The 25251-nt window shown below is 44.6% G+C and overlaps 1 protein-coding gene across 1 annotated transcript in view; it reads right to left on the bottom strand.

The window, feature by feature from the left end:
• Window positions 1–4169: 4169 nt before the first annotated feature.
• Window positions 4170–25251, bottom strand: part of LOC134970027 (solute carrier family 22 member 6-A-like) — a 35702-nt gene continuing 14620 nt past the window's right edge. Inside the window, exons 4-8 of the mRNA XM_063946144.1 lie at window positions 10540–10708; window positions 7004–7127; window positions 5684–5799; window positions 4360–4574; window positions 4170–4282 (exon numbers count right to left, since the gene is read on the bottom strand). Coding sequence (XP_063802214.1) covers window positions 4170–4282; window positions 4360–4574; window positions 5684–5799; window positions 7004–7127; window positions 10540–10708 — 737 coding nt within the window. The remainder of the gene's footprint in view (window positions 4283–4359; window positions 4575–5683; window positions 5800–7003; window positions 7128–10539; window positions 10709–25251) is intronic.

Genomic DNA, 25251 nt, shown 5'->3' on the forward strand with positions numbered 1-25251 from the left:
CAGCGCCAGCAACACCCATATCCTCATCCTGGTGTACTTCAACAGTGACATCTTCAATTTGAATATCAGAAACTGGACTGTGGGTGCTCCCTCCAGCACTTGCAAAGGGCGTGCAAATGGTGGAAGGAGACACCTCTTCCCGTCCAGTGTTGGGAATGTCATGCATCGCAACCGCCGACACACTTGGACTCTCCTTGGGGATTTGTGATACCATCTTAGAACGCACATTTCTTTGCTGTGCTTTTTCCATCTTAACTCTTTTCATTTTTCTAGCGGGAGTATGAGGGATTCCATCGTCATGTGAAGCTGAACCACTAGTCATGAACATAGGCCAGGGCCTTAGTCGCTCCTTGCCACTCCGTGTCATAAATGGCATATTCATTGGCAAGTTTACATTTCTTCTCAGACCATTAAAATTTATTTTTTTGGGTCATTTTCTTGAACTTTGGCTTTTTGGATTTGACATGCCCTCTACTATGACATTGGGCATTGGTCTTGGCAGACGACGTTGATTGGATTTCATCATCTATGTCATGACTAGTGGCAGCAGCTTTAGCACTAGGAGGAAGTGGTTCTTGATCTTTCCCTATTTTATTCTCCATTATTTTTCTGGAGTTATATAACAATATGAGGTACAGGAGTACCTCTACACCACACATGACAAACCCTGTGAAAATTATTTGGATTAAATATTAATAACCCCTTTATTTGGAGTAAATAATATATAGCACAGGACAGCACCACTGAACTTATATGGCAGCACCACTGGACTGGACTTATACGGCAGTACCACTGGAATTATACAGCAGTACCACTGGAATTATATGGCAGGATCATGGGAATTATACGGCAGTATCACTGGAATTATATGGCAGTACCACTGGAATTATACGCCAGTATCACTGGAATTATACGCCAGTACTGCTGGAATTATACGCCAGTACCACTGGAATTATACAGCAGGATCACTGGAATTATACGGCAGTGCCACTGGACTTATACGGCAGTACCACTGAACATATATGGCAGTATCACTGGACAGGATTTATACGCCAGTACCGCTGGAATTATATGCCAGTACGACTGGAATTTTACGGCAGTATCACTGGATTTATACGGCAGTACCGCTGGACATATACGGCAGTATCACTGGACATATACGGCCGTATCACTGGACATATACGGCAGTACCACTGGACATATACAGCAGAACAAGGACACCACCATTGGACTGATGCAGAATAACACAGCACCACTGCAATGGACTGGATTTATACAGCAGCACTGGACATATGGCAGCAGAGGACAACACCACTGTGACTTGACTGATGCAGCACAAGACACTACCACTGTACTGATGCAGGACAACACAGCACCACTGGACTGGACTTATACAGCAGCACTGGACATATGGCAGCAGAGGACAGAACCACTGTGACTGGATTGATGCAGCACATGACACTACCACTGAACTGATGCAGGACACTGAGGAGGGAGACACGTCCTCTCTCTACACTCTCCAATGCTGGAGTGAAAATGACGGCGACGCGCGGTTCCTTATATGGAATCCAAACCCCGTGAGAATCCGACAGCGGGATGATGATGTTTTGCCTCGTTTTGGTTTCCGAGTCAGGCGGGAAAACCCGAGCCGGACTCGGCTCCGGGCTCGGGTAGTGAAGTCCGATAGGGTTCGGTTCTCAGGGAACTGAACCCGCTCATCTCTACTGAAAACAGGCTCAGCTCTGACAGACTGAGGAGCCTAGTTATTACTGCTACTTGGCAATAAGTGCACTTTTTATTATTTATTATTTCATGGTTTATGCTGATAAAAAAATTGGATTATTATTTCTATTTTATTGTCATGGTAACTCAGTGGTAGGGTTACTTATCAACAGTAACAGGAAGTTAACTTTGAGCTTTGAGTTCCACTGCTTTAACAAATCTGTTCCTAATTGTCTGTCTGTAGCTCTCTGCTCCTAATGGGCACTACACACTGGCGGATTTGACGCCGAGGTGCCCAACGGCCGACCCGGCGACAGGGGAGGGCGTAGTGATGGGGGGAGTGAAGTTTATTCACTCCCACCGTCACCCGGCTCCATAGCCCTGCATACTAATATGGACAAAAGTGTCCATATTTGCATGCATGTATAAACGACCCAACACCAACGATGAATGGGCGTGGGGCCGCGCATCGTTCATCGTTGGTGCATACACACTGAAAGATATGAACGTTCTCGTTCATTAATGAACAATATTGTTCATATCTTTCAGTGTAATCGCTAAGTGTGTAGGGCCCATAAGTCTGTCTGCATGACAATTAAAGGTCTGCTGACATCTATGGACTGTCTGCAATGTTATCGCTTCCCTAGAAGATAAGGTGAATTCTAGTATGTGAGGTCCACTACCCAGCTTCAGGTAACAGTGGGGACTTGCAAACTACAGTACAGTGAGTTTCTATATAGAAGAGGTTGTTCAAAAGTAGTCATCACCTTTTAGGTTCCAAAAAGTCTCCCCATGTCTTCAATGCTTTAATGCTTTTAAACAGGCAGTCATTCTAATTGCTTTTATTGATATAGTACATGTACTGAAGACTGATTGGGGTCAATTCAATTAAAGAAGATGTGAATAGCTCCGGGAAGGAAGTCACGGAGCTAATCAATTACCCGATTTATTAAGCTCGACCAGAGGATTTCTTCTCGAACCGCTCCTGAGCTGCGGGCAAAAATCTGACGAAACTAGTGCCGCAATGCTGTTTTCTGTTTTTAGTGGGGCTCAAACAACATCGTGGTAGGCAGTTAAGTCGGAGTATGGCTGTTCTCGTGACTTCACACTTGGTTAAGGTGTGTGATCTGGCATCTTCTGACTAGCAAACCTCCTTCCCAGCGCTATTCACACCGCATTTAATTGAATTGATCCCATTGTCATTTACTAATTATTGGGTTTCAGACCTGATAAATAAAAGAACAGGGGCTTCTCCTTAGGCTTCTGAGCTGGCATTGTCTACTGATCACGCATGTACAGCGGCCACTGCTGCAATCTCTAACCTATAGCTAATGCCATCCTCAGATGGCGTTAGCTGTATGGGCAAAGCTTGGTAAGTCTGACAGCTTTGCAGACCCTATAGAACACTTAGAACATTGCTGTCAGACATGGAGGGATCACAGCAAATATGGAGATACCTGCTGGGGTCACTCCTTCATACATAAAGGGGTTCTTAAATATTTGTAGTTACCCCAAAACCCTCTGCAAATATTATTTGATAAATAGGCTTCTGTGTGTACCAGTGTGCTTTTTATGTCATTTTTATTCTTTGGTATATCTGTAGCTCATTGCACATATTTTAATAGAGTGTTCAGTGCGGTAAATGCACAAAGGAGCTGACTCAGAGTTGGACGCAAAGTGGCTGTACAGTACATTACGTGAAGCGGCGGAAGCCAGATTGGGGTATGCACAAATTCGCCATTTGCGTCCATGCACAGAGATCGGTCAACTCAGGATCAGCCCCGAAGTGTGCATGAGAAGTTCCTATTTAATGATAGAGGGGTAGAGTATGCATCTTTTAGATTGTTAAATAAATGATGAAATTCCTCTCAGCGGGCATTTTACGTCAGTAAAGCAATTACAACAACACAAGCACACTTTTAAAAGCAACATTTGCCTACATGACATTTAAATGTTTAAATAAACATCTGAAAATCAAAGAAAAAAAATATATGTTTCTTTTCTGTTCAATCATAACTACATGTAACCATTCAACGACATTTACTGAATGCAGATGCAGCAGCAGCGCCTCCTTGTGGCGTTGCAGCACTTATGTTTATGGTACAATTATTGTATGTAGTAGATAATAATGAACCTTATTTATTTTTTATTATTTAGCACTAGCAAATAACATAGACTTTAGAAATGTGTATTCATTGATACCAGTTCTTGCCCTAGTGGACCTTACAATCTAATTTCTCTGCAACAAACACTTAAGCAACAATAGTGATTTGGTTAGGTCAATTGTGTTTGGAGCATGGCAGGAAAGCAGAGCACCTGGGGAAGACCCACTCCAATACTGAGCTAACAGATAAACTCCACACAGACAGGGCAACAGTCAGATTCAAACCCAAGGCCCTACTGTTGTGAAGCAGTAATGCACAGCACTTTTCATCTAAATACCACACTCACCTGATCACTGTAGGATACAGTTCTGTTGTGTAAAGAAAAATACAACTAAATGAAGCAGCCAAACAGCCCTTCCCAAATACTGCCAGGCTGGTCCTCAATGTCTGAAGGTCTAAAGACAAAGCATAAATTAGATATTCGTCTGCAGAGAAACTTTGTAGATGGTAAATAGCTTCATGGGTCTCTCACCATTTGGTATAAAGATGTTTGCCAGTATAGCAAGTCCTCCAAGGAGGAGGGAGAAGAACTGTGTGACTCTCCGACCAATGTAGATCATACTTGTAGTAGAAATTAGCTTGGCTGGAAAATCAACAGCTCCAAAGATAACCTGAATAAGGTAGATGCTGACCCCAAATTTTTGCAGATCCATCGCCAATCCATAGTAGGCAAAACTAGTGGAGAACCTGGGAAAAGAGTGAAAACCGGCAGCTTAGTCACAGATTTTTATTTTAACAAACATGTGTTCCAAACTTTGATGTGTGAGCCTGAGGTAGTCTGCTCTATGGCTGCTTGCATCATGTGACCTATACACTTACATAGAATTTATAGGTGATAGACTGACAGTCTGTCTACCTATACTCCTGAGTGTGGAATCAGTATGGAATGCCATTGCTTGGCATTCGCTCCATTAATTCCATTAGGAATTAATTCCATTAGGAATTAATGGAGCGATCGCTGGCTGCAAATAGTCACAGCCCAGGATGCCATTCAGCAAGCCATGTTGCAGCATGCCGTATCGCAGCAGAAATGTGCATGGCTACTTCTGTGTTGCAGAATCGTTTTAAGCTGTTTATCATTGTTTTTTATTATTTATTAGCAGTTTCTTATATAGCGCAGCATATTCCGTTGCGCTTTACAATTAGAACAACAGGTATAGAACATAACTGGGCAAAAAGAGACAGACATAGGTTGATATCCAATTAGCCCTGGTAATTTACCGGGACTAATTGTCCCGCCAGGGGCTATCTAATTAGCCCCGATAAGCCGGCGCGTGCCGCGGCTTATCGGGGATTTTGTTTCACCTGCCTCCGGCAGTCGAAGCAGAATCCCCGGACCCAGCCCCGTTTTCGTCCGAAAACGGGGCTGTTTCACACGAAAACACACATGTTTCACTGAACCTGTGTGTTTTCGGGAGAAAGGTTTTTTTTTTTACAGGCGATCCATCTGGATAGCCTGTAAAAAAAAATCGGTGAAACATCGGAAAAAATGGGCGGAAACGGACGTTTTTCGGACCCGATGTTTTAACGGGGATACTTGGATATCCCCCATAGAGGTAGGAAGGCCCTACTTGCAAGCTTACAATTTATAGGGAAATAGACATTTTTTATTATTATTATTATTATTATTATGATTACTATTATTATTATTATTACTATTATTATCATCATCATTCTAGTTATTATTATTGTTTTCTACAAATACCGTGTGCTGTTTTTCTGTACTTTAACCAGTGGCTAAGCTATTTTCTGTGTTGTCCATATTTAGTGACTAGGGAAGAGTACTGTCCTCTTACCAGACCAAGCTCATAGCAAAAGATATCCTCCGCATGGTACTAGTTCGAACCAAATCAATAGCTGAATAGGATGTTTTTGCACAAACCATCTCCTTCATCATGTCAGCTTTTAGCGTCTATAAGGAGAATAAATAAAAAATTTATTTATTACCAGTTATTTATATAGCGCACACATATTCCACAGTGCTGTACAGAAAGAATATCTGGCCATTGACATCATTCCTTGCCCCAATGGAGTTTACAATCTATATTTCCTATCACATGTACTCGCAGACACATTCATGCTAAGGTTCATTTCTTCTTCTCTCGTTGGGAGCCAATTAACTTAAAGGTATATTTTTGGATTGTGGGAGGAAACCCGAGCACCCGAAGGAAACCCACGCGAGTATGCGGAGAACATACAAACCCCACACTGTTATGGCCATGGTGGGAATTGAACCCATGACCGCAGTACTTTGAGACTTTAATGCTATCATTACGTATCCGTACTGCCCCCCCCCCCCCCCCCCCCACACACACACATCTAAAAGAAGTATAAAAGACAAAAAAATGCAGATATCAGATATCAACAGAAATAAATAAATATGACAAAGGTTGAAATAATATGACAAATAATATAAAAAAGGTAAAATACAGCTAAATAAAAGCTAATTATTTCCAATCTGTTTGTTGGTTGCATCTTTTATTTCTATGTGCACTTCGCCACTGGTTGGGTATCTTTTACAAGAATGGGAGCACCAGTATATATATAAATTTGAGCTGGAAATATTGCAAATAGTGTATGTTTTGATTGGCTGTATGATGGTGTTATGAACATATAATCAATCAAAACACACCGTATTGATACCATTTTTTGGCCAAAAATATTATGTGCCATCACGCTCTCCTTCAGCCCATTCTTTCAAAGATCCACTGAAGAAGGCACAGACTAGTGGTGAGACGCAGGCAAGTGGGTCGGCGAAATGTGTATGAAGCTGAAACTGCAGCCTACACGTATTTTGGAAATGTGCTGTTTATCTTTATTTTACCATTATACATCTTTATTTTATTTTATATATATATATATATTATATATATATATATATATATATATACTTTATATAAATTATTTCAGTGTATTATTTTTGCCTACATAATTGATCGCCTCCATTTAGTTACTATTCTGCTTTCCCATACATATATAACTATTAGTACAGTACACTGACCTCAAACCACCTTGAAGATCTATAACCTCAAATACTGTTTACAATCACATTCTATGTCAGCCTTTTCCCTATGTACATTACCATTTAAATTATTAAATTAAAATTTCTAACCTACCTCCAGTGTTATGCTTTCAGCCTCTTCCTCCTTCCCATTGTACTTGGCTACTCTCTTCATTTCACTGACAGCCTTGATGGGATTACCAGAGAGGACAAGCCAGCGGGCAGATTCAGAGAACCACCTGTGGTGCAGATTAGCCATATATTGTCATACATATTACGTCTATAAAAGCCCAAATGTTAAAGGCTTCTGTATACAGTTATAGGTCCTTATGCAATAGCTATTCCGCTCTGTGTCGACCCTGCCCCATAAAACCATAACATCATGACATCTTGCTTAGGGTGTGAGGCCACCAGTTCCAGGAAGTAAAGCCTCCTGAGAATGTCCTGGGAAGCTCTACAAGCTGCAAGATGCCTTCCCAGAGCGTCACATGGATGCTCCGATGGCTCTGCAGCAGTCAGTAGCATTGAGCAGTCAGTAGCTGCAGGGTGCTGTCCCAGGAATAGTGCAATCCACATGCAGGTGCCGCGGGGCAACGTCTCTGCCACCCCCCAGGACCCTGCTCTCGCACAGCCCTAATTACAACCTGCAAGTTGTAGGAATGATTCAGGTAATTTAGGAGGAGATGCACTAAGCAGTGAAAAGAGTGAAGAAGTGAGCCAGTGGAGAAGTTGCCCATGGCAACCAATCAGTTGCTCTGTGTAATTTTATAGTATGCAAATTATAAATGTTACTTCAATGCTGATTGATTGCCATGGGCAACTTCTCCAATGTGCGTTCATACATCCAGTAACTCGTAGAACTGCAAGCTCCAGCGTGCACAGGGACACATGCCTTGTAATGCCATGTTTTACCTAGTATACTGTATACTCAGTCAGGTAATACAGAAGAGTAAGTATTGTTATTAAACATTATATTAAAATGCCTCTTTACTGTCACGATCCGGGTATCTGGACGCCATTACCTGCCTTTCAGATGTCTCCTGAGGCTCGCTCAGCGTTCCAAGGCCGGATCTCATCTGTGTCCACATACTGCACATCCCTCCTGTCACGCTGAGATGCTGTCACAGCGGTGCCATGTTTGAATCCTGCATGGCGTCTCCCGTTCTCCGCGGCCTCCGCCGCCGCTCCTGTGTTATAGGTGCAGGTTGTCAGTGTGGTGTTCCATGCCTGCCGTGGACTCCGTTGTCATCCACGAGTATCAGCATACATTTCTCAGTCTGGCGTCTCCTGTCCTCTGCGGCCGACGCCGCCATTGCAGTTATGTTTCCACATGGTTTCCTAAACCAGTTTTCCCTCCAAGTTCTAACATGGGCGCAGCCATGTTGGATTCAATCACATGCTTCAGTTCCTCCAATCCACTGCCTGGAAATCTGCATAATTGCCCAACCAATACCTGCATTGCTGCAGGTATAAGTATCCTGTGTCTGGGCCAGCAAATGGTCAGTGCTTTGCTTGTCATACCTTGTTCCAGTCTCTCTCCTGTGGTTGTGTTTCCTGGTTCCAGCTCCTGTCTCCAGCATCCACTAAAGAGACCCGCACCTGCCTACCATCCTGCGGTGCAGCCTGACTCTGCAGTCCTCCGTGGCTGATCCAGTTTCCAGCTTCCAGCTATTTCATCTGCTTCAAGCAGTATCCACTACCACCGGTAATCATCCTTCAACTCCTCTGTTTCCACGCTCCCTAGCATCTTACTATATTCACTCCGTGTTTCATCACCTGGCTGGTTCCACCCAGCATTCATTCAGTGACGTTATCATCTGGCTGATTCCATTCCGCATCCACTCCGTGTCTTATCACCTGGCTGGTTCCATCCAGCAATTACAACAGCTGATTCAAGTTACCAGCTTCATCTGTTCCATGTACTGGCATGTTCTTTGGATATCTTCACTACTACAGCCAGGCCTGGTAAGGTTATTCCATCTAAGGACTTTAACAACTGTTCTTAACCTACCAGTGTCCTGTGTAACCATTTTATGGTCATAGTGCTCCAGGAATCATATTATTTATCATTGCCATTTTTATTATTTGCTGTCTGTTGTTACACGGAGTTTGTCAATAAACTTTTAATTTACTTTTACCTGGTTGTCATGGTCACACCTTCGGGTTTCCTTTTAACACTTACATGTCCAGGGGTCTGATTAAACCTCCCCGGTTTAAGTTCCTTTCAGCCCCTACAACTGAGGCTTCCTCCTGTCAGCTAAAACCCTCAGTTGTGACATTTACTACTTTATTTTTATTTTCATTGCATCCCTCACATCAAATTAATGTTGACATTTATGCAGGTATAGTTAATAGCAGCCTTTCAACATTTATATGTGGGCTCGCTGGATTAATCTGTGCTAAACACACATTTACATAATGTGATAACATTTCTTATTAATTTGATATTCCTGAGATAAAACAAGGCTTGTTTGTTTGTAAGCATTTTATTTGATGTGTGAATGATTGCAGAATGCTGCTGGGCAGATAGTAGGAAGGACGCTAATTGCAGAATCAGATGCCCCTTCCTTTTCTTATGGAGACTACAGACAGGGCTAAGCTTATTGCTTGGCTGCAGCCGCATAGTTTAGAAAATGTACACGGGGTAATCCTGAATAACCGCTCTGCTTGTTGCTAATTCGTCTGGGTTGTTGTTGTTGTTGTTTTTTTAGTGTGATTTTACAGCTAATTTAAACATAGATGAATTTACACATCCCTTGTGCTTCTGCATCTCCAGCTCTGTGGCATGCTACAGAGTGTTTGCTTAGTGTATCATGATCAGAAAGAGAATGTACACATACATTAGGCACAACTGCAGACCTGCATGCATCCACATTGGCCTGGAGAAGCAGGACGTTGGGAGGGAAGCAGCATTCTAACGTAGGCTGGGTACAGTAAAGTCATGTTTGCGCAGATGCGTCTCATATGGACTTGCAGAAACACGCATTTATCCATAATTTGGCAATAGGTTTCTTCCCCAAATTAATGTCTAATGTATTATATTATTTAAGTAAATAATGTTACCAGAATGCAGATGCTATACATAGGTAGTATAAATAAATGAAAGAACCCTCATGATTGGCAGGGTGCCTATGACAAAGGTGAGATATGCACCTGACCATTAACTCATTATGCACCAGATAGATGTCGTGCTTACTGTACACAGTGGTTTTCTTTTTTTTAAAGTCCCAATGGATTACATTAGCTCAAAATAGAATAGAAGATAAAATAAGCCATTGTGTATCACCAGGGTTTCTAACCAGCCTCCAAACTGCTGATAAGTAAATCCGGTGGTTTGAAGGTCTAAAACACTGTCAGTGCACTCACAAACCAATTGTTAGTGCATTTTGTCTCATGGTTCAGTTCTACAGAGGACAAATTATATTGTTGCTGGTTTGATTCTAAAATATGTCTAACATTTACCCAATAACTGCAAAAAAAAATTATAGCAGCCCTAGAGTTATTAGCAATGCATCCACCGTGATTGTTGTTTGGCAATATTCAATTATATATATTATATTAGAAATAATAATAATAATAATAATAATAATAATAATAATAATAATAATAATCTGTTATACATAAATCAGCTGCATAGTACATAATACTTGCCAGGAGTAGAGGAAGAACATAAAAGCCGGTAGGGAGACAGACAGTTGTAGCCATCGCCAGTCTCTGATGCCGTATGCCAAGCCTGCCAAGAGAAGTTGACCAACCGTGTACGAATATCCTGCCAGGGTACCAGTGATGGTGCGAACTTTGGTTGGAACCCACTCTACAACTGCAATGATAAAACACCATATTCACAATGTAAACAGCATGATGGTCTCTACTGCCTCACTAAGGAGGACATGTACTAAGCAGTGATACAAGTGGAGAAGTGAGCCAGTGGAGAAGTTGCCCATGTCAACCAATCAGCATTGCCGCATCATTTATAATTTGCATATTTACAGAGCAGCTGATTGGTTGCCAGGGCAACTTCTCCACTGGCTCACTTCTCCACTTTTATCACTGCTTAGTACATGCCCCCCTAAGTAAAAAATAGAATAAATGCAATGTATCATCACTTTGCTCAGCATATGTATGCATGGTATTTAATTTATTTGCTCTCTGAGACGTTGCATGCAAAGGGCTGTAGTTGCTGAGGAAGCCAGATATGGGGCTTAATTCAGATCTGATCATACTGTGCTACTTTTAGCACATATATGATCAGTTTCTCAGACATGCGGGGGGACGCCCAGCACAGGGCATATCCGCCCCGCATGTCTGGCTCTGCGCCCCTCCTTCACGGGTGCAAAAGCATCGCACGGCGATGATGCTTTTGCAACCTGCGAGTAGCTCCCTGCTTGTGCAGCTCCTACGCGATGGCAGGCAGCTACCCGCCACGTTCTGGGTTGCAGCGGATGCGTGTGACACACGCAGCCACTGCGGCCCTCCCCCACAGTGGTCCGGACATGCCTGCGTTTTCCGGACATGCCTGCGTTGTCCGGACTGCGCCCTGCCAACTACATTCTAACGCCACTGGCACGTCCCCTCCCGTCCCGCAACCACCTCTGCCTGTCAATCAGGCAGAGGCGATCGCAGCCCTGAGATGCTGTAGGCATCTCACTGGGCTCCCAGGGTGCGCATGCGCAGTGCACCCACTGCCCGTTCGCACTCTGCAAAGGTCTTTAGACTGCAATTGCTGTCGCTGCAACAATCCAGTCTGAATTAGGCCCATACTGCCTTATGCTAATGCGAGAATCCATAGAGCTAATTTGTGGTTTGTGTGCCTGCAAGTGGAAACCTGTGCCGCCCATTTATTTATGGCAACCTCCCCAGCTGGCGTCTTGTCATCTTTAGTATCGGCACACTATGCTACTTGCATGAGATCCATCAGAAACAGGCTACTCTTCCCCGTTCACACTACTCAGAATCTCACAGAGCTTGACATACACTACCACAAGACTGCCATGAGATTCTGTGTGATACAGTAGTATTGTTGCCTTCCAGTCAATGCTACAAAATGCACAATTTCACGGTAAGACAGATCCGGCCTAGTTCTGTTCAACTCAGAATAGGATGTACATAAGCAAAATGCGTACATTTGCATCTGCACATGCTCTGTATGTGAAAACTCGGCAATTACACCCATGCACCCATCTGTCTAACTCAGAATCAGCCTTTTAATACATATTTTAAACATGATCATCTTGCCTCTTACTGTACTTACACTGTATATTACCTAGTTAAACAGTTACTAAAGTTGAAAAAGAATAAAGATCAATTTTATAAGAAATGGCGTTTGGATAAGAAAACAAGGGCATTACAAACCCCCCAGTGTAACAGGTGCCAAACAGAGGCGGTTCTAGACCTTGTGGAACCCCCCACTTCCCCCCGTCCCCACCACCTTGCCAGGCAAAACAGGATTAGTGTGTGCCAAAAATAGGGGCATGGCTTCATAGGGCAGGGTCGTGGCCACAGAATAGTACCAATTCACAGTACACCGCATAGTAGTGTCCGTCAGTCACATTACACCACACAGTAGTGTCTGTCAGTCACATTACACCACATAGTAGTACCCCTTATACCATGTTAGAGCCCCTTACACACAGTACACCACAGTAGAGCAGAGCCCCTTATACACGTTAGCCCCTTGCACACATTGCACCAGGTAGACACTTATACACATTGCACCAGGTAGACCCTTATACACACTGCGACAGGAAGCCCCTTATACACACTGTGACAGGTAGCCCCTTATACACACTGCACCAGGTAGACACTTATAAATATTGCACTTATTAAGTGCCCCCTATGCAATGCCCTCACTAGTAGTACCCCAAGTGGTAATGCCCCTGTGTAGTATTGACCCCCAGTAGTACTGCCCCCGTAGTTTTGCCCCCAGTAGTTATGCTTCCAGTAGATATACCCCCTGTAGTTATGCTCCCAGTAGTTATGTAGATATGCCCTCTGTAGTTATGCCCCCTGTAGTTATGCCCCCAGTAGATATGCCTCCAGTAGATATGCCTCCAGTAGATATGCCCCCAGTAGAGATGTCCCCAGTAGATATGCCCCCTGAAGTTATGCCCTCATTAGATATACCACCTGTAGTTATGCCCCAAGCAGAGATGCCCCCACTAGTTATACCCCCATTAGATATGTCCCCAACAGTGATGTCCCCAGTAGAGATGTCCCCAGTAGAGATGCCCCCAGTAGATATGCCCCATGTAGTTATGCCCTCAGTAGAGATGCCCCCAGTAGATGTGCCCCCTGTAGTTATACCCCTGCAGGTATGCCCCCTAGTAGTGCCACTTGCACAGTACTCACCAGCCCCACTTCTGCTTCCAGACCGCTGCCCTCCATCTGGCCGCCGCCTCTCGGATCTCTGGGATAGACGTCATGACATCTCTCCCATAGCGCCGCACAACTGTACATTGTCTGAGCCGGAAGCCGGAGCTCAGAAGTGAGCTCCTGCCTCTGGCTGCAGCTGAGTGGAAGGTGCCGGCTACAGCGGGCACTCACACAGCCCACGGCACCTGCTGCAGCCTGGGTACGGGGTGCGGGTGTCTAGCAGGCGCCTGCGGAGTGACTGCAGCCCCGCCCTCAGGCCACAGTGCCCCTAGCACCCGCCCAGTTTACCCACGCCTAGAACTACTCCTGGGGCCAAATAATCCTCACAAGAGTCATCAGCTGACTCAAGAGCAGTAGGAGGCTTGGGTGACTTGGTGCTGCAACATGCTGGCAAGGTTTGATGGCGGTCACTCAAAATTTGTCTGGGAGATCATCAGTGGTGATGAATCTTGGATCTACAGTTTTCGACCCCAAGACCAAACAACAGTTGACCCTAGTTGGAGGTGCGCAGCCACATAACTGCCGACGTGAGTGCAGCATGGCCAAGTAAATGGTGACTGTTTTTGTGGCCAAGACTGGTTATGTAACTACCATACCACTCATGCAGAAGTGCACAATCAGTGGGGACTGGAACGACACCCACTACTAAAGTGGTGGTTTTTCGGGCCCATGAACGCATCCAGAAGCTTGATCATCCATTGTAAAGTCCAGACCTGGCCCCTTGCGACTTCTTTATGTTCACACAAATCAAGTGCAAAATGCGCAGAATTAATTTTGAGTCCCCGGAAGCTACAGTGGAGACTTTCATTCAGTATGTAGAAGACATACCTGCTTCGGACTGGTCCAGTTGCTTCACCAAGTGGTTTGAGTGTATGCAACTCTGCATAGACTTCTCTAGTGAATACTTTGAAAAAATGTAATGTTCACTTTGTTTGTAAATATAATTATTTTTGTGCATCTGGAAACTTATTGCACACCCCTTGTATAAGTTACAGGTCATGGGAGTCAGTCTCACATGTCTATAATATACTGTTAATATGTTTTGATCATTTTATAAGATTGGATGAAAACATCTGTGGTACCAATTTTGTGGCAATGACCAGGTTACGAGAAAATGTATAAATATATAAGAAACAGTGGTCTCTGGTAGCAGATTTATGGATTATAGTTAAAACTTGGTCTACAGTCAAAATCTCAGGTTATTCAGCTCAGAGCCCTGAGGTCCATGTTTACTTTTTGTCTGCTTTTAGTGTCACTTGTTCTCTGAATAAAAATACTATCAGCAACCAGAACTTTCCTGCGGGTAGATTTCATGCATAAACAAAACAATAAAACAAAATATCTTTTTGACCCACCAGTGTAATATTTTGTATACATCTAATTAAAGAACACAGGGGCCTGATACAGGTCTTTTTACCTTTCTTATTGAATCACCGTTGTATATTCTGGTGGCAGACTTTAAGTCAGTGCCTCTTGTTTTGATGCAAAATACAGGTTATCTACACTGCAAATGTAATCATGAAAGTCCTTTAAATAACAGTAGCGCAGTGAAGGAATACTTGCCTACTTTCCCAGAATGGCTGAGAGGCTCCAAAATATAGGGTGGTGCTCCTGGTTGCACAGAAGAGCATTCAATTCTCGCATAGCCTGCCTGCGTTCTTTTGGTGCTGCCCTGAGTAAAGTGGGCAGTTTAGGCTAACAATGAATATTGGCAGGTAAGAGTGACAGTAACCTTGAGGGAAAAAAAACCCATTTGGTCCTCATTTAAGGCACCTCTTTACTTCTAAACCCATCTGTAGCCAGTGGGCATCTAAGTTTCTGCCACTCTTTATCTTTCTTTAGATCCCCTTAGTGTAGAATAGATTCTCTAATCTGCAGCTGACTCATAATGTATGTTCTTTTTTCAGAGGACTCTCCAAGTCATCCTCACAGGCCTCCTGCTTCTACTCAGAAATACGAACGCCTCTTACGAGGCACTCTCCTTAGCTACTCTCTGAGCTCCCCAAGATGCTTGCCTACCATGTGCAGGTCCTTACTGGGCCCTCTACTCAGCTCCTGATTGAATTCTTTGCTGAGCTTGTCTCTTATCGATGAGGATCGTACATTATACTTTCCTACTCTCTCAGAATGTCCAATAGATTTCTGAATCTCAAGTAGCTCCTGGAGATGGCCAGAAACAGCAGTAAGATTCCCAGGGGACCCTTGTGGTCGCCCATGGTCCTCCCACTTGTCAAGTGAAGTGGGAGGTCCGGAAGGCTTAGTGACATGATTTGCAATGATTCAAGTCATCACAGCCCCTCTCTCACTTTATAATGCATGTTATCACAGCATTGCATAGGAAGGGGAGGGGGGGACAGGGCCAATGAGTTGCAATCGCTTCATGTAACACTTTGCATACTGCCCACCTGGTAGCGTTATGCCCCCCAGGGCTGAAACTAGGACTCTAGTCACCCGGGGCAAGGCATTAATTTGGCGCCTCCACCCCCCCCCCCCCAAATAAAATAAAAAAATTGGACAATATTCCCCTATGTCCCCCAGATGCCCTAAGCATCACAAGCCCCACTACATGCCCCCCTGTGTGTCCTGATAAATTTCATTATATCACTGCAGTATGGTGGTCATTTCGAGTTGATCGCTCGCTTGCAGTTTTTTGCAGCTGTGCAAACGCTATGCCGCCGTGTGAGTGGGAGTGTATTGTAGCTTAGCAGAAGTGCGAACGAAAGGATCGCAGAGCGGCTACAAATTTATTTTGTGCAGTTTCTGAGTAGCTTTAAACCTACTCAGTGCTTGCGATCACTTCAGACTATTCAGTTCCTGTTTTGACATCACAAACATGCCCTGCATTCGCCCAGCCACACTTGCGTTTTTATTGGCACGCCTGCGTTTTTCCGAACACTCCCAGAAAACGGTCAGTTGACACCCAGAAACTCCCACTTCATGTCAATCACTCTGCGGTCAGCAGTGCGACTGAAAAGCTTCGCTAGACCCTGTGTGAAACGACATCGTTCGTTGTAATAGTACGTCGCGTGTGCGCATTGCGCCACATACGCATGCGCAGAAGTGTCGTTTTTTTCCCATCATCGATGCACAGCGAACGAATGCAGCTAGTGATCAACTCGGAATGACCACCTATATCATAACACTTCATCACTGCACTACATTCCCCTATCCACTGCACTATATCACTATACTACATCCCCTACATGCTGAACTACATCACTATACGCCCCTATACAATGCACTACATACCCTATATGGTACACTACATCACTACACTACATCCCCGTATAAGCTACACTAAATCCCTCCATCTGGGAGGCAAAGTGGAGGTTGATACTACTAACTGGGAGCACAATGCAGATAATAAAGTCTGTCTTTAAACTCACCACAAAGCTGCTGTAGTGATACTCTGTGAAAGCTGGAGGTTGTCCAGGCTCTTAGTATAAACTGTCAAGTGGATAGCTAGCAAAGTGAGCCTTTGCTTTCTGTAACATCGGTGATGGCACCTGTTAACAAGCGAAGGCCTGGGGCAGCATGTCCTCTCGGTGTGTAGCCGGCAGCTTGTTATTGGTTGGTGATAGGCAGGCAATCGGGATCATAGTCTGCTGAAAAACACTGCACTGCAAGAGGGAAGGGGAATGGAGATAAATCTTCTATAGCTTGCATGCTGCACCGCACGCTAGTCGCAGCACTACATGGCAAAGAAGAGAGTTTAAGAGAGTAGCCAGCATAGGAGAGATCCCAGGTACTGGAGCTCACCCGCACAGCATCGGAGCCAGCTGCGGGCAGACAGGTAGGTCAGAGACACTGCCCCGATAGCCGTCAGCTGTCTCACTGGAGCAGCACAGACTGCCGGTAAAAAGCAATAGAAAAAACCCTGATCCTCTGTAACTCCTCAGTTCTCCCTCAAATCCTGCACTCGGGACGCATGCCCCCTTAGCTCCCCCCCTAGTTGCGGCCCTGTGCCCCCTGCACCTAACATCTGGCTACCCTCTCCCAAGTACAGACAGAAAGTGAGTAAGAATGTTTTACATTCCCAGGATTTGAGCAGGTGTTGGTGTACTAGCCTCACATCTCTGGTGACATTGCAACATAGCCATATATGCCAAAGTCCCTTTTTACTACTTCCACAGGGTATTTAAGATCATCCTGAGTCTTCTTCCATGCAGTGTTCTCTTTATGCATATTTCTTTGTATTTCACAATCCTTTGTTATATGACTGCCACACACTCTCTAAGCTATTCACTAATCCCTAATAATTTATTAGGAAGTTGTGAAATCTTCTGTTTTTGTTCTCTTATGCAGACTCTCTCATTTACCCCACTTCATTCATGCTTTCTTCTTAGCAGCTCTTTTCTCTATGGTACTGTAATTACCTTCTCCACATCATATCCATGACCAGAGTTAAACAGACTATCAACATCTTTCATAGACAAATGAAACTGGTCATTTGTCACTAAGGCAGAGATGTTGACAAATAAAGAAGTTGTGCACAGAGACCAATCAGTGCTACCTGTCAGTTATGAAGTACATTGTGGGAGGGGGGGGGGGGAGACGCTGATTCATTGCTATAGGCAGCTTCACTGTTTTGAAGATTTGTTACATTTCACCCCAAAATATTGTCCAGCTTACTATGTCATCACATCCACTCCAATATCCATATACTGGCAGCTCCCACTTGGTCTATCTACAATACTTACAGTATACTTTTCTTTATCAATTTTTGAGTCTGTCCTAGCTGAAAACCAACCATCAGAATAATCTGCAAATGCTGTTTTTCTGGAGAACAAACATTTTTCATTGATATATTTTTGTGAAGAATATTCTCTTTCCTGTGAGTCACCATCTTATTATCTAGAAAAGTCTTCACTTAATTGTCTAGCTCAATGGTTCATATAGAGGGAAGGGGAATGGAGATAATTCTCTAAACCCGTCTAGTAATCTCAATAAATTGACAAATGCCCCGATCTATATTCATCAAAAAGAGCCCCAATCTATATTCATCACTATAGAGAATTCTGGGGGTGCTGCCAGAGACAAGGTATATAGACACAAGAAAACCGAAGAGGAAAGAATTTCTCTTTGTTGGCGCAAAAAAGAATAGTTCATTAAAATATAACTTTTATGATATCCATATCTGCTATATCTTAATTTTATACCGTAACTGAGGATAGGGCATAATACAGTACTATTCCATTGGAGGACTTCTATCGGTAAGTATTGAAAATATAGTATCTATTAGAGAAATCAATTCCAGATAAGTATATATAATGATGGAGTATACATATGAACTTATGTGTATTCTCACTCCTCAGAATCACACAGTTAATCTAAATTATATCTAGATAACAGGTAAGTATATATAATGATGGACTATGGGGGTCATTCCGAGTTGTTCGCTCATTATTTTTTTCTCGCAACGGAGCGATTAGTCGCTAATACGCATGCGCAATGTCCGCAGTGCGACTGCGCCAATTAAATTTGCTATGCAGTTAGGCATTTTACTCACGGCATTACGAGGTTTTTTCTTCGTTCTGGTGATCGTAATGTGATTGACAGGAATTGGGTGTTTCTGGTTGGAAACTGGCCGTTTTATGGGAGTGTGTGAAAAAACGCTACCGTTTCTGGGAAAAACGCGGGAGTGGCTGGAGAAACGGAGGAGTGTCTGGGCGAACGCTGGGTGTGTTTGTGACGTCAAACCTGGAACGACAAGCACTGAACTGATCGCAGATGCCGAGTAAGTCTCGAGCTACTCAGAAACTGCACAGAGAAGTCTTTTCGCAATATTGCGAATCTTTCGTTCGCAATTTTGATAAGCTAAGATTCACTCCCAGTAGGCGGCGGCTTAGCGTGTGCAAAGCTGCTAAAAGCAGCTTGCGAGCGAACAACTCGGAATGCCCCCTATATTTGGTGAACCTGTGAATATACTCAATCTTCCAATATACACCATTAACCTGTTTTTTATAACACAACGGGGTAAATTTACTAAGATGGGAATTTTTTTTAGAACTGGTGATGTTGCCTATAGCAACCAATCAGATTCTATCTATTATTTTCTAGAAGCAGCTTGATAAATGTTAAGTAGAATCTGATAGGTTGCTATGGGCAACATCTCTAGTTCTAAAAAACTCCCACCTTAGTAAATTTACCCCAACGTGTCAACTAAAACTCTGATGGTAAGTATTAGTTGAATACCCACATAACTCTTTGCAATAATGAGTATAAGTATGAGTGCAAAAATAAATATTTTATCCACTATGCAGCAGTAGGTGCTTGTCTATCAGCTAAATGCTCTCAGTTAATTCTCAACTGTGTACAGCCATGAGTGAGCATACTGTATGTATAGTTTATTTGTTCTATAAATTGACTATGCAACACTTTGTGTCTGCACTACAATACAGTGCTATTGACTGCCTCATGATTACATGTTATCACTCACTGATATAAATGTAGCAGTATATGAACAATTGTTGCTTTCTATATAGAATTAGTCTAGTAGACTGCACTGTAATACAATGTATCCTTACTGCTGTGATGGTAATTATTTCACACAGAACACTGCTCAATGCCTATACAATAGTAGTCAGTAACACGTGTACAGGGCAGTACAAACGGGCAGAGATGTGTGCTGAGCCATCTAGCACAGACAGCTCAGCATACATCTCTCCCCCGCTCAGCATACAGCGCGATATGTGCTGAGCGAGAGGACGAGGGGGCTCTCATTTCACCCAGCGGATGAAATGAGCGATGTGCTAGACAGGCCAATCTAGCACCAGCAATAATCACGCGCGGGCCTGCGCATCAATATCGCTGTGGTGCATACACTCGGAGAGATCCGTGCTCAACTTCTAAGCTATCTAGTCAGATTGCTTAGATTTTAAGCACGGATCTCTCCGTGTGTACTCCCCCTTATGAGACAATAAGCTGTTTACCAAGCAATATTTATTCACATACTGTGTACGTAACTTTTACATGTAGGATTATTGTCCTTTGTAATTAATTATACTGAATAAACTTTATTTTAAATAGTACATTTCTGTACAGCTCAGTGGTTCTCAAACTGTGTGCCATACCACCCTGAGGTGCCACAGGGTACTTACAGGGGTGCCCTGGGTTGGCGGTCCAGAACCAATTAAAATTATTTATGGTCAATGTACTAGGCAAATTGAGTGTTGGTGGCTTCCAATCATGAAGTATGTGGACAAACAGAAGCAAATCCTGCCCCTCACCACACAATTGTACCTAAGGATGACATATGGATACTATTTACTTCATTTAATATTTCTTTCTAATTTTCTCAATAAAAACACTTTTGATCTAGGGGTGCCGTGAAAAATATTCTGATACTTTATGGTGCCATGATTCAAAAAAGTTTGGGAACCACTGGTCTAGCTCATTAAACTCACTTTCCAAAGCCTAGTTGACATTATCTTAGTGCTCTTTCATCATTTTTGACTGTTCCAGCTGCTTAGACGGGTTCTCTACTACTTGTGTATATTTCTGTTCAAGCTTCACATATTTGAACTCTCACTCTTAGCACTTTTGAAGTATTCCATATCATCATGCATTTGCTTATTCAGTGTGTTTTAGTTAAACATTTGTTTCCAATCCCTGCAGTAGGGAGTAAGCCAAGGTCAGATAATTGACCTCTTAATCTTCTCCACAGAGAGCAATTGTTCCAACTCCTGCTGCTTCTCTTGCAGACCCTTTACCTGAAAATGTAATTGCTGAGGCCACATCATTGAAAGGGTCTCTTTCAATGGCCCTCATTCCGAGTCGTTCGCTCGGTATTTTTCTTCGCATCGCAGTGAAATTCCGCATAGTGCGCATGCGCAATATTCGCACTGCGACTGCGCCAAGTATCTTTGCTATGAAGATAGTATTTTTACTCACGGCTTTTTCCTCGCTCCGGCGATCGTAATGTGATTGACAGGAAATGGGTGTTACTGGGCGGAAACACGGCGTTTTATGGGCGTGTTGCTGAAAACGCTACCGTTTCCGGAAAAAACGCAGGAGTGGCCGGAGAAACGGGGGAGTGGTTGGGCGAACGCTGGGTGTGTTTGTGACGTCAAACCAGGAACGACAAGCACTGAACTGATCGCACAGGCAGAGTAAGTGTGGAGCTACTCTAAAACTGCTAAGTAGTTTGTGATCGCAATATTGCGAATACATCGGTCGCAATTTTAAGATGCTAAGATACACTCCCAGTAGGCGGCGGCTTAGCGTGTGTAACTCTGCTAAATTCGCCTTGCGACCGATCAACTCGGAATGAGGGCCAATATTTTTATCTTAGCATCTCTCTTATTTACCCACTGTCACATAGATGAGGTAGAAATAGTTTACTACCCAAAAAATACAGGAAAGGACACCAATAGCATTAGCCAGCATGCCATTATAAAGGGAGTAACCTCGATATATGGAGATGCTGGGATGTGTAATGTGGGCACAAGAGATGCTGACAGGCATAATAATATGTATCAGATGAAGATGTTCTATAAACCCATTTAGCTTGAGCCTGCGATAAGTGAATGTGTTTTTTAAGAGGTATAGGCCAGTGACATGCAGTGAGGTGAATGGCTGGGGAGGCACACATGGGAATGGCTCTGAATGCTGGGAGCCTGTCTCACCCAGGGGTGTATCTAGGGATCTGAGCGCCCCTGGCAAAGTAAGGAACTGGTGCCCCCCACCTTCCCCACCCAGAGACACAGAGGGGGGAGTTACAGGTAGGCTGAGGTAGGGACACTGAGGGAGAATTACACGGAGGGTGCAGGTACAGTGGCAAACGCAGTATTTCTAGAGGGGGGTTTCCAAATGCAGTATACAATCTCCCACTCTGCGGAACGTTGGAGCAATTGTGGGAGTCTGGGCGAGTGGTAGAAGAACCTAGTAAAGACCCTGTACATTAATGTATACTGTATGGAATACAGTATTAATATTTCTCTTATGTTCTAAAGAATGCTAGGGTCCATATTAGTACAATGGGGTATAGACGGGTCCACCAGGAGCCATTGGCACTTTAAGAGTTTGAGAGTGTGGGCTGGCTCCTAGCTCTATGCCCCTCCTACCAGACTCAGTTTAGAAAATGTGCCTGGAAGAGCCAGTCACAGCTAGGGGAGCTCTACAGAGCTTTCTTAGTAAAAGTTTATTTTAGAGTTTTTTATTTTACATGGAGGGTGCTGGCAACAGCCTCCCTGCATCGAGGGACTGAGGGAGGGAGTAGTGTCCGCCCTGCGGGGTCTGAGCCACTGTCTCCGCTGACTGGACACTGAGCTCCAGAGGGGATAGATCGCTCCCCGTCGCAGGGGGTCGCTCACCCCAGCAGCATGCCGCCACCCCCTTGCAGAGCTGAAGTTTGTGGTGAGTGAATCACCGACACCTCTAGCAAGTGGGGTGTCGGTGTGAAGATAGCGGCATCAGGGTAGGAGCGCAATACTAACTGCGCTCTGGGGGCTCAGCTGTACTTAGGTGCGGCGCTGTGAGGGGCGCCCTGAGCTGGCGCCTTAACCCTACCTTGACCAGAAAACCTGTCGGGGTTTGCGGATTTCAGCCAGCACAAAATCCTCAGGCCAGTATAATCTTGGAAGAGCAGGAAGACAGCGTCATTATGGTGGCAGAGCTTCTCCTCAGAGCGGACCCAGCAGCGTTTAGCGCCATTCTCCTGCCTGCAGACACGCTGCCAGTGGAAGAGCAGTCCCTCCAGAGCACCTTCAGCTATCTGTACGGTACCAGGGGGTTGTAGAAGGGAGGGTAGACTGTGTAAGACTGTGTCACCTATTAAGGGACACAGTCAGCGCTGGTTAAGGGTCTTCCTACACCTATATAGCGCTGTGTGTGGATTGGCTCCGATCTCTGTGTCTCTCTGCCATTCTTGGGGGGGAACTCTGTCTGCCCTGTACCCTGTGTGTATGTGGGGTGTACAAGCAAACATGTCTAGAGACTCTGTCTCATATGCTGCAGAGGATTTATCTTCTCAGGAAGATCCCATCCCATGTAATCAGGATTGCACTGTTGTAGCGCAGATCCCAGCTAGAGAACCGGAGTGGTTAGCCTCTCTTAGGGGGGCTATTTCTCAGATTTCTGAAAGGGTTGCAACGACTGAGCATGCAACTCAGGTATTGCAATCCTCTATGGCAGTTTGGTCTGATACTGCTCCAAAAATGGGAGTCTCCGCCTATAGTTGACGCCTCTGTCTCCAGGCTGTCAAAACAGGTGGTCTTACCAGTCCCGGGATCTACCGCGTTGAAGGACCCGGCAGATCACAAAGTGGATGCTACGCTCAAATCCATAAACACGGCTTCAGGGGCTATACTGCGGCCTACTATTGTCTGTGCATGGATTTCTAATGCTATAGCCAAGTGGTCGATCACTCTGCAGGAGGACTTGACTACGATGGATAAAGGTGACGTTGATTTGTTTTTACATAACGTACAGGATTCTGCAGGCTTCCCAGTAGAATCCATGAAGGATCTGGGTTCCATGGCTGCGGGGATCTCCTCCATGTCCGTCTCGGCTCGCAGGGGTTTCTGGCTGTGCAAATGGTCTGCAGACGCAGAATCCAGGAAAAGTGTTGAGAGCCTACCCTATACAGGTCAGGCTCTGTTTGGGGAGGCACTGGATGTGTGGATTGCCACAGCTACCGCGGATAAGTCTCCTTTTCTCCCCTCAGCTGTACCGGCTATGAAGAAGCCTTTTACTCCCACCACGTCACAGTCCTTTCGGCCCGCGAGGCCTAGAAAGAACAAGCCTTCTCACACCTTCTTTAGAGATGGCCGTGCCAAAGCCAAAAAGCCTGCTCCCGCAGGTTCCCAGGACCAGAAGCCTGCTTCTGGTGCCTCAAAGTCCTCAGCATGACGGTGGACCACAAAGCCTGGAGGTAGGTCAGGTGGGAGCAAGACTCCGGCATTTCAGCCACGTCTGGGTGTCGTCTGGCCTGGACCCTTAGATACAAGATCAAGTGTCCAGGGGGTACAGGCTGGAGTTTAAAGCTCTCCCACCTCACCGTTTCTTCAAATCAGGCTTGCCAGCTTTGCCGGCAGACAGAGTGATTCGTCTGGACGCTATCTGAAAATTGGTAGTGTCCGAGGTCATTGTTCCAGTTCCGCCTCATCAGTTTAACAAAGGTTACTATTCGAACCTTTTTGTGGTACCAAAGCCGGATGGTTTGGTAAGGCCAATTCTGAACTTGAAATCTTTGAACCCTTATCTCAGGGACTTCAAATTCAAAATGAAGTCTCTGAGAGCAGTTATCTCAGGACTGAAGGAGGGGGAGTTCCTGGTGTCCCTGGACATCAAGGATGCGTATATCCACATTCCCATTTGGCCGCCGCATCAGGCCTATCTCAGGTTTGCACTGTTAGACGGTCACTATCAGTTTCAGGCACTGCCGTTCGGTCTCTAAACGGCACCGAGGTTCTTCACCAAGGTGAGGGCAGAGATGATGGTTCTCCACAAGCAGGGGGTGAACATAATTCCGTATCTGGACGATCTGCTGATCAAGGCATCGTCCAGAGAGAAGATGTTAAGATCCATTGCTCTCACGATGCATCTGCTCAAGGAGCGCGGTTGAATCCTGAACCTTCCAAAGTCTCATCTGGAGCCGACAAGGAGGTACAGAGGGTGTTTTTACCAGTGTAGAAAGCATTGGTGATTCAAACAATGGTCCGGAATGTCTTGAAGCCTGCCCAGGTATCGGTTCATCAGTGCATCCACCTTCTGGGGAAGATGGTTGCCTCCTACGAGGCTCTGCAGTACAGAAGGTTTCATGCTCATGGATCTCTTGGACCAGTGGTCGGGATCTCACCTACATATGCACCAGAAGATACGTCTGTTACCGAAAGCCAGGATTTCGCTCCTCTGGTGGCTACAACTACCACACCTTCTGGAGGGCCGAAGGTTTGGAGTTTAGGACTGGGTCCTTCTAATCACAGATGCAAGTCTAAGAGGTTGGGGAGCAGTCGCTCAGGGGGATACCTTCCAATGAAGGTGGTCAAG

The sequence above is a fragment of the Pseudophryne corroboree genome, chromosome 11 (assembly GCF_028390025.1).
Source record: "Pseudophryne corroboree isolate aPseCor3 chromosome 11, aPseCor3.hap2, whole genome shotgun sequence".
Lineage (NCBI taxonomy): Eukaryota > Metazoa > Chordata > Amphibia > Anura > Myobatrachidae > Pseudophryne > Pseudophryne corroboree.